Below are 12,601 nucleotides of genomic sequence, written 5' to 3' on the forward strand. Positions count from 1 at the left end.
TGGTGGCAGCTGGAGAAGGGGAAGGCGAATGTTCCCAGCAGGCGGGAGTCTTGTGTCCCCTGTTATCTCCGTGCTGCTTTATTGGTGCTCTGTGAGCAAAATGACAAGACCTGAGAGCTTTTCAATTAGTTCTGTATAAACTGAGAAGTTTTTGTTATGTCAGGAAGTGGGAATTATAGCCCCCGCGGACTCAGAGCCCACTTCTGCGGACAGACGCGATTTATTGCCTCTGCTTCCAGCGAGCTGTCGTTTTTCCATTAGGAGCCCATCCGGTTGCGGGCGCTGGGCGGGCGCTCGCAGCGCTGAGGGGTCCCCACAACGGCCTCGCAGCGGGGGCCTCTCCTACGAGCCCCTCGCACATGAAACCACTCGTGCGGCTCATTTACTCACCAAGCGGAGAGCCTGCACTCGTGTCAGAGGAACGATCCCGAGGTTGTGACCTCTCTCTGGGAAAGGTGGAAGCAACGGATGAAGCAGAAGAGAAAATCCTCCCTGGGGAGTGGGTCAGGGGAAAGGGGGGAAAAAAGCAGGGAGTTGAGCAAAGGTGTTCACTCTGATACGATATAGGATCACGGGACCGTTCCCTTCAATCTGTACACTTTGCAGCCTGAATATCTTGATGCAGAATGGTGTTCTTCTCCCAGAGGGCCCCAGGTGGTAGGTTGGTGTGTGGTGGGCTCCCCTGTGTGGGACACCCCTTACACAGCTTTACTGACCCTTCAGGCGTCCCACAGGCTCCTGTTCTTGCTGCTCACTGTGTTTGCTTCTCCCTCCGTGTTCTTTCTCCTCTTCCCCAGGGTGAGGGGGGTGAGCCAGGCCTGCCCGGCGCGCGCGGCCTCCCCGGAGCCACTGGCCCCAAGGTAACCCTTCAACCCAGAGCCAGCGGGGCTGCCTCCCAGGGGCAGGGAAGTGGCGCCCAAGCCCAGAGATGCGCTAAAGGAACGCGCGGGTGCCAGGGGCTGCGGGCGGTTGTCTGCTGTGAGCCCTGGAAACAGAGAGACTTGCTCCTGTGTAAAGAGACGGAGCAGGTTTTGGCCAGAGCAGTTCCCGGTTGTGCTGAACCAGGGCCAGGTGCAGCCCTGCACAGGCCCCCAGTAAAGATTCAAACTGACCCAGCCTTTAGAGGCTTTTGTATTAAGGCTGGGAGAACGAGGATAATTCTGGTCCATGGAATGGATTGATAGTTTTTCTACACCCAAAAGATGTAGAAAAGCATTAGTACGGGTGACCTCCAGCATCCAACAGGCTGGGCTGGTACCATGTTATTATCAGGAGCCAGTTGTCCCTGGTGGCCTGGAGTTGCATTTATTGCCCCCTCCCTCCTTCAACCACTTTCTCCTTGGCCATTGCTCTTATGATTTTACTGCTTGCCTGACTGCTCTTCGCGTTCACTGTCCCTCTCTGTTTCCTCCCTCTCTGTTCTCCGCCGGGCAGGGTGAAAAAGGGGACGCTGGCATAAAGGTAGGCACAAGAAACACAGTTTTGTACCATGGCAGATCACCTGGGAGACGCCGGTCCTTGGGCTGCTGGGCTGTAGGAGGAGGCTGGGTCTGCGGCAGCTCTGGGGTGTTGGATGGAGTACACATCTGTGCTCTGATTAGCCACAGACAGGCACTCCAAGCAGCCTGTATCCGTTTGGTGGAATTAGATTCTCACCAAAGGCATTTCTCTGACTATGAAGCTTGCTGGTGACTTTTTACAGCTCTCCATTTGATGGGCTGGATTGGGGTTTCCTCATAAAACCTGGTTAGCTGACGCATCAAATCCGCTCCAACTCTGCAGCTCAGGCTGAGGTTTGGCACTGGGATTTCTGTCTGTTGCTGGACACTTTACAGGCTCTTATGCTTTATGCCCAGATGTTATCTATTTGACTGAAATTTACTGTGCTCATATATTTAAAGTACATTACTCAATGCAGACTGTGCTTAAAACATTGCAACATTGGCAAGCGTTCATGACAGTCTGAGCATACCGTGTCCTGCCGTACATCTTAAACATCACGAGAAACGACTGGTCCTGTCATATTTTGAAAGGCATTACCAGTGACACATACATTTCAAGTATTTAATATGTGGCGTGCATCTCATTTATCGTGTAGCATATACATTTTCTATATTTTTTCCATCTGGATGGATTACTGTTTGAAGGGAGAAAAGGCCCCTTCAAACTTAGCATGGGTGAGTTACATCAAGTTTAAAGAAAGGTTCTTGGGGAGTGCAGGGTCTGGGTTAATAGCTGAACAGAACAGCAGCAATTGTCCTCCCACAAGGAAACGACGCCTCCTCAGAAATAATAAAGTCAAGTCTAAAGGCTCCCCCGTGTCCATCTTCACATCAGCGTAATTCCATCAAGCACAAAGGCACCGCTCCTGGTGTGCGCCTGTGTAAATGAAAGCAGAATTGCACCCAGAACCTACATCTGTGTCCCATGAGGGTCACTAGACAGCCAGTAAGTGTGATCAGCTGTGTCATTTGAACAAGCGTTTGACTCACAGCCCCCCAGCTTAGTCATCACGTTCCGCTTTACTGACAGGGTGTTTTTCGAAAGGTCTTTAGATTGAGTCTTTTTCTCATGCTCTTGAGGAAAGAGTAATAAAGAAACTGGCCACAGCCTTGCTCAATAACCTCCTCGTAATCTGCCTTCCACAGAAAGGAGCAAAAAAGGAAGGGTCCCTCTTTTAATTGGCAGCCAGTACTGCTAACGAGCTGATCAGCACGGGCATGCTCTGTCGTGACGGGCACCGAGTGGGTATAAAGCTGCAGGGGAGGAAGGTGTGAGGGTTTTGGCTGGAGAGCTGTGGCCTCTCTTGCCCAACGAGAACAGGGGAGCAGGAAGGTGTTACCTAGATCAGTGCAAGGTTTAGGAGAGCTGGGCGATGCTGCTGACTGTGCTCCCGGAGCCCAGCAGGGATCTTGGCCTTCTACATCTGCCTCTGGTGGTGTGTCGCAGCTCCTGGTTCGGCTGTGCCGCCGCAGCGCTGCTTCTGGTGGGTTTGCGCACCAGATAGCGTGGCACCCTGTGCGGTGCTTTCTCAGCCCAAAGGGACCGGCCTGGTGGGTACTCACTGTATTACTATGGCTTTCAAATGCATAGGGTTCAAAGATGCTCTGTGGAGTTGTTTTTCGTGCTTCTTCTCTGGCTTTGGCTCTGGGCTTTCTTCCTGCTCTTTAATGGTGCAGGGTTATGTTTGTTGCTCCTGCTCTCTAATTAGCTCTAGTGCCTGTGTGATCCTGCCGACGGGGGCTGTGCGAGCCGGCTGAGGCCATGGTCAGAAAACACTGCTCTGTAACCTGCCCTCTGCAAGGGGCTGCTTTTCTCCCCCTCCCTGAGGGGGCTTGGCTTTTGCAGGGCTAAATAATTAAGGCAGTTTCCTCCAGGAAAGTGCCAGGGACGGGGAATGACTTCCCACGCAGGGCTGCTCTGGGGGGCAGCCTCTGCAAGCACAGGGGGTCCCCAGGTGGAAAGCATTGGCCCTCCTGGTCTCATTTAAGAACAAAACCAGGGAGCACAGTTGGGAGGGAGGGACTGAGAGTGGTCCCCACTTCTTCACTATGAAGTGTTCATAATTACTAGTTTATTTTTCTTATGGCTGAAAATACCCTAGTTAAGTACCTTGTATAGGGTAGGAGGTACCCATGCTGCCCAGATCTTCTATATTATAGTACTAGACAGCGTTTTATAAAGTAGAGTTTGCAAGATGCCATACTTGCAAAAAGTACTTTTTTAAAATAAGCATATATACATATCCCTGCTTAACAGTCCTTCCAAGCAAGGACTAAACACCTAGAATAAAAAATGGTAATCAGTCTGTCCAAAGATGGTTTGTTTTCCATTTACCATCAGATAGAATTCAGGCTAACAATACAAGGCAGCCCTTGGCTTCTGTGTCTCCCCAGATACGTTTGTCCATCCTGTAGTCGCTGCAGAATGCCGTGGTGGGGGATGCGGCAGAGGGATGCGGACACTGTGCTCAGCCCTGCTGTGCCAAACGGTCTCGAGAGGCGCTGCAATGGGAAATGGCCCTGGCCGGGGCAGTGGGCTTGGCGAGGGTCAGGGACACGGGCAGCGCTTCGTCTCACCAGGAGGGTTTCTCCTCACCTCGTGTCTGTTGCTCTCTTTTCTGTGTTTCTCACTCTGCTTCCAGGGGGAGAGAGGCATGCCGGGGCTGCCAGGAAGACATGGCTCTAAGGTACCTCGGAAACAGCAGAGTGACGCTTGTCTGCCTGGTCTCACCCACACCTCTCGACTGTCCCTGATGTGCAAGCATCGCCTGGATTTGTGTGTGTGTCTGTCAGTCAATGGCTCTCCTCAGCTGAATTCTTTCTGCTTCTAAATTGCAAAATACAGGGCCTAATTTATGAAGGAGATGGCGGGGAAGAGGTGTTTTACAAAGCAAATGGCATGCCCAGTCTGATGCTGTCTTGCAACATCAGGATGTTAATGCTTTATGCTAGTGAGAGCGGCCGATTGCCGACATTTATAGGGAACTGGTGTTTTGTAAATTGGGGCTTTCAGCGATGTGTGGTTGGTAGGGTTGCACAGGTGTGAACCTGCACTAATGCAGTGACAAGTCAGGATCAGCGTGCAAGCAAGCTTGCATGTGTGTGCATCGCGGTTTGAGGATAAATACTAGAAAATAACATAATCTGCCACTTAAAGGCCAAAGAGTGAGGAACAGGCGTCCCAAATGCGCTGCGAAAGCCTAACCCCAGCCACTCGCTGCACGTCAGCCCTTTCATGACTCTAGCCCGAATTCACTAAAACCTACTAACCCCGAGACCATCTGGAATGCTTTTTCCCCCGTTTATTGCATAGAATCCCTGATCTCCATCTTCTGTCCTTGTGTTTTTTAGCTTTGTCCCTGATTTCTGTTTCAGAAAGCTGAGAGGTATGATCCTGCTGCTCTCTGGCTCCCCACTCCTCCTTGTTTGAACTTTTTGAAGCTCCTTTCACTTTGAACTTGGCTCCCGGTCCTCCTCTCTGCCTCATGTGCTACACCCCAACCCCTAACACCGCTTCACCCCTCCCCTCTCCTTACACCCTTAGTATCCCTCATACTCGCTTCACTAACTGGACCTTTTCACCAGGACCTAACTAATATTAACACAGGGCGTACAGAGATGTTAGAGCAAAGGGCTGACAGGGAAGACCTGCTTTTTACACCGGCGCTGTCGAGGAAAACATGACTGTCCCTGTGGGAGCAGCTCTCTCGGATTGCTGGACTCCATGGTCTCGTGGCGGTGGCTCGCTCAGTGCTGCAGAATTGTGCCCGAATTGCAGCGCCTGGAAGTATTGTTTTTCCCTAAGGTGGTTGGCTTCAGAGCTCTCCTCAAAAATTTACTGCAGGGTTTGGCTTTGGTGAGGAAAACAGAACGGATGGAAAAGCCAGCTCTGGGGTACGAGCTGGCCTTGCTCAGGATGCTCGAGCTGATGTAGCTGGGATCAAGCGCTGAACGGGTGTTTGGTCCTCAGTCTGCCTTTGCATTCCTGAGTTACTTGACACTGTTCTGCTTGTTGGCCTTTGATTCACTTGCAGGACTAAAACCGGGGAGGGTGGAAATCTGGTTGTCTTGACCGGGTTGTGCTGACGATATCTGTCTCTGGAGGAGCTTTCTGGGAAGCAGAGCCACTGCCATAGGTGAAGGGCCTGCACAGGGAAGGAGGATGCGTGCTGTGTGGTGCTGCAGCATTACTTCTGAGTTTCAGAAAGGAAAAAATGTGGATTTTGCCTTTTTGGTTCCACCTGGCTGATTCTGCTTTGTTTTTAAAAGTTCGTGTCCGGTTCATTTCAAACAAGGTGTTCCTGTCTTTCCAGGGCGCTCCGGGGGTGGCGACCGCAGGGATGAAGGTCAGTTTTACACTGCGCTGCAACGGCTTAACTAGGATGCGCTTAAGAGCAAGGCCTGGAGTGAGGAGAGCAGAAGGCACAGAAAATTGTCGGGCAGCTCCGACTAAAGGGGAATATCGGAACTGCTGTTGCTTTTGGCAGAGTGGTCGGTGAACTCCTGATACTCCACAGCAGTGATGGGATGGCGATAGAGCAAAAGGCCAAGTGCAGATTTAGGGGCTAAAGTTGCCCCGGGGATCCGAGATGCACAATGAGACAAGGAGCTGTTGTCCTGATTCCTCCAGCTGCTGGGGAGAAAGAGAGAAATAAGAAGTTATTTCCAGGGCTGGTGGGGAGGGTGTTCTCCTTGATGCCACACTGGTCCCGTATGAACGCCGCTCCCCCACCACCCCAGCTGCAAACACGGCCTCGCTCCGCTCCTGTGCGCGCAGAGCGAGGAGCAGGCAAATTCCCTAATGCCAGCGGATAGGTCTTGTCTTATTGTGCCCTCTTGTATCTGGTGAACCTCCTCTTGACATACTGCAACCTGGTTCCTCAGCCTCATAAAAGCCTCTTGTCTGAGGCTTGCTGGCTTCTTACAGTGGCCCAGGAGCCGGCTAATGAAGAAAAACAAGTTCCAGGCACAAATACTAATATGTATTTAAAGCATCATGATGCCCTTATTTACAAGTCCAAGGTCTCAACAGATGAACATTCTTTGCTCTGGTAGCTCTGGGAGGTTTTGTGGTCTCTCATCTTGATTTGTCACTTTATTTTCCTGTCTCTTCCACTCCAGGGCGAGCCTGGGACTCCAGGAGAAAAGGTACTGTCAGAAGACTCTGCTCTGAACCCGCACTTTGGCTTGGTTTGTGTATTTTTCCCGCCCCCCAGAGCACCTGAGGGAGCTGAGGAATGGCTCTGTACTTCCCAACACCCAAATCCAGGCCCTGCTGGCACTTGCCAGTGTAGGAAAAGTGCTGGTAGCAAGTAGTGGTGCCTAGTGAGAGGGGGGCTGTACTGCAAACAGAGTCCCTCCCTCCTGCTCATGTCTGTGTTGATGGGAATACCCTCTAGCTGCTTTCCTCCTTTTCCCCCTACTCCACAGAATTCGCACAGCACACTTTGCTTAGCAAGTATAAGTGCGTTCCCTCTCCCCCTTCCCTTGTCCCTCTTGGCCTCTGGGTACCTGTGCGTGCCCCAGAAGTGTCCCCGTGCTACTGCAGGGAGCTCTTCTGTCGTGCGCCGTGTGAGCTGCCCTGCACAGCCTCCCTGTCTCAGTGTAGCGTGACCTGGCCTGAGCTCCTGTGGCGAGCAAGGCACAAAAATACCCTGTTGCTCTCCATCACCAAGCAGCCAGCTTGGTTTCTGAACAGCTGGCTCCTCTTGTTTGAGGCCCGCTGGCTTATGTTACAGCATGCGACAGCCATGTAACAGACACCTTCTCTGTCTCTTTTCTTCCCCACGAAGGGAGATCCTGGAGTCCCAGGGAGGATGGGCCCCCCAGGTTTGCCAGGGAAGAGGGGGCAGCGGGTAGGACATTGTGTGTTTGGGCTCGGTGTCCTGGCAGTGCTGTGTTCCTGCGAGCGGGACCCCGCTTTGCGTTGCACTGTCGTGCTTGCGAGGGATTATGTGTCCTTCTCTGGTTCTTCCCCCCTTGGTGAAGTGCTTGCGTGTTCCTGCTTGCAGGAGGTGGGGGGCTGGCGGCAGGCGGGGTAGCATGGGATGCCTGGGACGTAGTCTTGTCCTGGGAACGATTAAGGACAGTGCTGCGTCTTTTTGATTCCAGAAATAACACCCCAAACAGGGACTCAGTAATTTGACCTCCCTTCTAAAGCAATCTGCTGCTTTACGCTGTTGTTCAGGCAGCACAGGATGTTTTCTGTAGCCCTTATGGGCGTGTGTATTGAAAACTAGTCCTTGAATGAAAAGCAGGACACCAAAAGGGATTCACAGGGGCTGGGACAGAGTTAGACATTGTATCCTAGCAAAAACCCCAAAGGCCAAACCTTCTCTTTGGGTGTGAGATCCTGCAAACGTTTTCCTTCTTTCTGGGGTGAGAAGCAGTAATTCGCAGCAGCAATGTGCATGCTCTGGCAGGGAGGAAAGCTGGGTGGCAGCCTTACAGGTGGCTGGAGGCCAGATGGCCTTAGACAGAGAGGTCACTGCATTCTAGAATTGCCTAAAAAAAATAAATGCTGCTAGTTAATTATTTTCCACCAGTGCATGTCTGTTCTGGAGCATTGATGCAAGTCCCCTGCATGCCAGATGTGTGCCCTTGAGCACTGGTGTGCAGCACCAGCCTCTGCAGGCAATGGCATGGCGCCACGACGAGCTCTTCGCTGGCTTGGCTGATCGGGTGCGCTGCTGCAGCGGTGAGAGCTGGGCACCTGCTGCGGAAAGGGGTTTAGAGTTGTTCTTTGTAGCCTGTACGCGTTGTTAAATTTTGGAGGTGTGGGGGTTGCAGGTAAGAGCATACGTTTCTCTGACGATGTGGTTAAAACACCATGGTAACAAACCTCTGGTGTCACTCTCTGTCCTGGCAATATGCAGACTGCCGAACAGGACGCTGTAGCTGGAAACCAGGGGTTTAGCAGCTGCATGGAATGGACTGACTAGAACATAAATCCCACTACCTGAGCTCTGGCACTCCAAAGATGACCCAGATGCCATGGTGAACTAAGCAAGGTCACTTTATCAAGTGAATGCTGGATGCCCTTGGTTGCTCGCTGCCCCGTGGCATCCTCCATGGTGCCTCCTGCAGCTCAGCCAGCAGGTTCTGCTCTCCAGGCATTGTTCCACATCACCATCTCCAGTCTCTGCTGGTTTTGCCACTCATTTTCACTGCTTTTCACAATCAGGATGTGTCACAGAGCTTGGCTGCTGAGACACTGCACTGCTTTTCTTTTAAGAGCATGATGAAACTGGGAGTTGGGGAGCAAGCAACGCCCATTGTTAGAGGTGCAGGAGTGGTGGTTGTGAGATTTTTGCCAAGGCGAAGCAGTGTAATTCGAACTGTAATGAGGAGGTGTGAGAACTGGGATGGACTCAAGCAGCGTACAGCTGTGAAAATAGCTGAACTCTGTCAGGGCACAGAGAAAGTCCTGCACTCCAAATCAAATCCGCCCTGGGCAAGAACTTCTCTGTATGTATGGAGTGGGGTGAGCCTGTGCTCAAGGGCTGACAGAAAAGGGTTTAGCGGACCAGAGTGACAAGGTGGATGCACAGGGGGGATCCTGGATCCCTTTCCCATCCACCTTCCTTTGGAGAGAAAGCAATGCTGTGCAGGGATAGTCTAAAGGACAGGAGCAAACGTTCACTGTCCCGAGCAGCTACTGCTGGAGGATGCTTTGTCTGTGCCTAAAATGAAATTGCCTGGGGAAGGGAAAGAGGGTTTGAAACCAGGAGCTGCTTCTCCAGGACAGAGAGCCTGCAGAGTCAGCCCCGACCATGTCTGTGTTGCCAACAGGGTGAGAAGGGACGCGCTGGTGACCCTGGGCTTCCTGGACTCCCTGGCATGAAGGTTTGTATCTTCTCTGATTTTTTTGGGGGGGCCACTCTCATCTCCTTTCCTTCCTGCCTCCTGCATGCAGCTCATGCGCTCCTGGGTCACCACTGCAGCGTGTTGTGCAGAGCTCGGCTGGTTGTCAGCCCCAGCCAGGGATGTGACAAGGGTTCCCTTTCTGTGGGGAACTTTCACGAAGCGAGGGGGGGACTGGTCCTGGGAACATGACCACAGAATGGTGGCGTTTCAGCCGCTCCTGCTCCAGGATGCACATGTGAGGAGGAGATGGGCTCTTGGGAGCTGCACTGCTGTGCTCTGAGTTGGGAGAGTAGAGACCCAGGGCAGGTCAGATAAAGCTCAGCTCTGAAACTGTGGTGATATTTTTCTGCTGTGCTCTAGGATATAGATAGAAATTCCACCTGTTGAATCAGACTTTTATAAGGTGCTTTTCCTTCGGGAAAGGGGACAGTGCACTGAATGACAGTGGCCATTTCAGGAAAAGATGAGGGTGTAATGACAACTTGGTGCAAGCATACCCAGGCAGAACTATTATGTATTGGCCTGGTTCCTGAGCAGCTGGTGGCTCTGAACGTTCTAGGCTATCAAGATGCTGGCTGGTGGACCTTGTCTTGGGCCCTGTCTCTCTAAGCCAACAGTTTGGCAAGTGAAATTATGGAGATGCAGAAACTAAACTGTGGTGCATGGCTTGTTCTTCTTGCGAACAGGGAGATAAGGGAAGTGCTGAAAATGCCCTGGTGGGAACTAAAGGAGAACCTGGCCCTCCAGGTCTGCCAGGGCCCCCCGGACCAAAGGTGAGTGTGTTTTCCTCCAGCGATGTGAGGGATTGTGCCCAGCACCAGGTGTGTGGGAAGGGGAAAAGGTTGCATTCACCTGCACCCACCTCTGACTACCTGCTGAAGGGGTTCTGCAGGGTGTTCTAGTTTTGTTGTTTCAAATGCTGAAGGCGAGAGAATTTGTGAAGTGTGTTTCTGGAAGGAGAATACCCTCCTTGTGCTCAACTAAATCCCCTCTGGGCTCTGTGAGAAACTGGTCGCTTGGAACCAATGACAGCCTCTAGTCCCTGTGGTACTCCAGGCAGGGAGGACATGGGGAGGCAGGATGGAGCCCCTCCAAGTCTCACCAAGAAAACTTAAATCTGAGATCCTGTCTCAATGTACTCGGAACAGCCTTCCTGTGCACTTACTTTGGGTCTGCATCAGGTGCTTTCTGAACGCTGTCTCTGCACTGGGCAGGAGGAACAGGCAGCCGGTGTGAAGTCACAGCAGGAGACCTGGGCACGGCAGGGGCCTCGGCTGGTGTGTCTCTTCGTCCTGGCAATGCAAAGCCGGCAGTGCAGTCACACCCCTGCCACACAATGCAAACCCATCCCTTTCCCTTGTTTTCTCTCAGGGAGAAGCTGGTGACATTGGCTGGCCTGGCACTGCGGGGCCACGGGGAGAAAAGGTACAATGTGCTTCTGCACAACCCCACCCCACGTTCAGTAGCTGCACGTTTGTTCTTCCATGTACAAAACTTGGCTGAAAAGGAGCATTTTAAAACTGAGCTGTCTAGTCCCAGTCCGTTTCAGAGAACTAGCAGAGAACAATTCCTAGAGCCGGAGCAAGCGAAGGGATAGGCTTTGCTAACAGCATGTTCTTCTTGCTACAGGGGGAACGTGGTTCACCAGGAGACCAAGGACCCATGGGCCCAAGGGTAGGTGTCCCTTCACTGACACTGGAAGAGTTTTGGCCCTTCAAAGGGATCTAAGGACAGTGGGACCACACTGCCCGTCTAGATTGGGGGTCTGCTTTCTTGGCAGATGTTAGCACTAAAAGTGCTGAGAGCTGCTCAATGGCTGAGACGAGCCATTTCTGCACCCCATACCTCATCAGAAGACACCCCTGCCTTGGGGCAAAAAGTCTTCCGAGCCAGCTCAGGGTGATTGCTCGGCTCATTGGTAGGGAGAGGTGGGTTTGGACACCCCTGTCTGAATTCAGGCCCTTGGCATATCAAAGGGCAGCAGGAGGGTGTTTGTTGTGTGCCCAAGTCTGATAATCCATCAGACAGCCCAGTTCTTGGATTCTAGCCTGAATGCCACCACTTCCCGGACCTGCCAGCTTTGGTGGTCACGGCATGGTGATCTAGGCTTGCCTGGCTACGCTTCCGTAGTGTTTCCTCTGTAAGATGTGCTTTAAAGAGCTTTGTTTAATAAATTAAAAAGCGGCGGCCCCTCTGAGAGGCCCTTTTTGGGGTGAACCACAGCTCTGAGTACCTATGGGAAGGGCAGTCCCCAAGCCCTGGCTGAAGAGCTGGTGTCTTGCAGGGCCCCAAAGGAGAGCCTGGGAAGGATGAGATGATGGACTATGACGGTAACATCAGTGAGGCTCTCCAGGTGAGCAACTGCCCTCCTGTCCCACAAACTCACTCCTGGGGGCTTTACTGTTTCCCAGGGGACGCAGGCAACCAGGAACAACCACATCTGCTTCCTCGGCAGTAGCGTAAAAGGAAGTACTCTGTTATTCCATAGTCCCCTTCATCCCACGGCTCACTGCCTGGAGTGCTTTGGTAAACTCTTGCGCACCTTGTGTAGTGGATATATTGACACTGGTGGATGTGGATGTCGTGCGATACCCTCGGAGCGGTGCGTGATTCGGGTTGGATGGTGGATGAAGGACTGCCAAGCTCACTGGGAGCGTGCGGTGACGGGCTGTGGTGACCGAGCCGCTGTGCCCAGCTCTGGGTCAGCCTGGCTTCTGCTGGGGAAACAGGGAAATCATACAATAACAGCTTTGTGGGAGCTCCCTGGGCTGTTTGTTCATTTCATAGGCTCCTTGCTCATTCGGGCCAGTGTTACATTGGTGGAGAACAAACTGCCTCCAAGAGAATATTAGCTTTCAAATGCCTGTTTTCCTTTCTAATTTTTTTTTTCCCTCCCCAGGAAATAAGAACTTTGGCCTTGATGGTGAGTTCCTAGCTCTGCTGGGTCATTTTGAGCGAGTAGCCATATGTTCATCCTAAGCAGATGGCCTGACAATTTAGGTGCAGCTAAAACATTTGGCCTCTGCTGTTGGGAGCTAAAGTCGGGGCCACTGACAGCTGAAGGAAGACCTCGTCTTGCCTTCTGATCGTGGCACTCGAGTTCTCATTGGGCCTTTTATTTCCCTGCTTTAAGAGGTAATACATGCTCAGAAGGGGCAGGGAAGAGCAAGGGGGATGATGGCAGCAGAGACAAAGGAGACCTGGGGTGCCTTGTGCCAAGCTCATACTGGCAG

At 52.3% G+C, this 12,601-nt stretch overlaps 1 protein-coding gene and 1 long non-coding RNA gene across 27 annotated transcripts in view; one reads left to right on the forward strand and one right to left on the reverse strand.

Moving 5' to 3' along the window:
• COL13A1 (collagen type XIII alpha 1 chain) overlaps nucleotides 1-12,601 on the forward strand; it is a 64,299-nt gene that overhangs the window by 24,007 nt on the left and 27,691 nt on the right. For 11 of the 21 annotated variants that reach the window (XM_065067993.1, XM_065067992.1, XM_065067994.1 and 8 more), the window contains 12 exons: nucleotides 798-860; nucleotides 1,435-1,461; nucleotides 4,145-4,189; nucleotides 5,816-5,848; nucleotides 6,624-6,650; nucleotides 7,295-7,357; nucleotides 9,294-9,347; nucleotides 10,055-10,141; nucleotides 10,740-10,793; nucleotides 10,998-11,042; nucleotides 11,653-11,721; nucleotides 12,268-12,291. In XM_065067993.1, the coding sequence (XP_064924065.1) occupies nucleotides 798-860; nucleotides 1,435-1,461; nucleotides 4,145-4,189; nucleotides 5,816-5,848; nucleotides 6,624-6,650; nucleotides 7,295-7,357; nucleotides 9,294-9,347; nucleotides 10,055-10,141; nucleotides 10,740-10,793; nucleotides 10,998-11,042; nucleotides 11,653-11,721; nucleotides 12,268-12,291 (591 nt within the window). The remainder of the gene's footprint in view (nucleotides 1-797; nucleotides 861-1,434; nucleotides 1,462-4,144; nucleotides 4,190-5,815; nucleotides 5,849-6,623; nucleotides 6,651-7,294; nucleotides 7,358-9,293; nucleotides 9,348-10,054; nucleotides 10,142-10,739; nucleotides 10,794-10,997; nucleotides 11,043-11,652; nucleotides 11,722-12,267; nucleotides 12,292-12,601) is intronic. The other 10 variants (XM_065068010.1, XM_065068014.1, XM_065068011.1 and 7 more) reach the window with 7 other exon arrangements.
• Nucleotides 2,051-12,601, reverse strand: part of LOC110361651 (uncharacterized) — a 44,888-nt gene continuing 34,337 nt past the window's right edge. For 2 of the 6 annotated variants that reach the window (XR_010473570.1, XR_002418392.2), the window contains exons 5-7: nucleotides 11,911-12,082; nucleotides 10,534-10,660; nucleotides 2,051-6,135 (exon numbers count right to left, since the gene is read on the reverse strand). This is a non-coding gene — a long non-coding RNA (uncharacterized LOC110361651). Of the gene's footprint in view, nucleotides 6,136-10,533; nucleotides 10,661-11,910; nucleotides 12,086-12,601 lie in introns of all 6 variants that reach the window. The other 4 variants (XR_010473573.1, XR_010473574.1, XR_010473571.1 and 1 more) reach the window with 4 other exon arrangements.

Source organism: Columba livia, chromosome 6, assembly GCF_036013475.1.
Source record: "Columba livia isolate bColLiv1 breed racing homer chromosome 6, bColLiv1.pat.W.v2, whole genome shotgun sequence".
NCBI lineage: Eukaryota > Metazoa > Chordata > Aves > Columbiformes > Columbidae > Columba > Columba livia.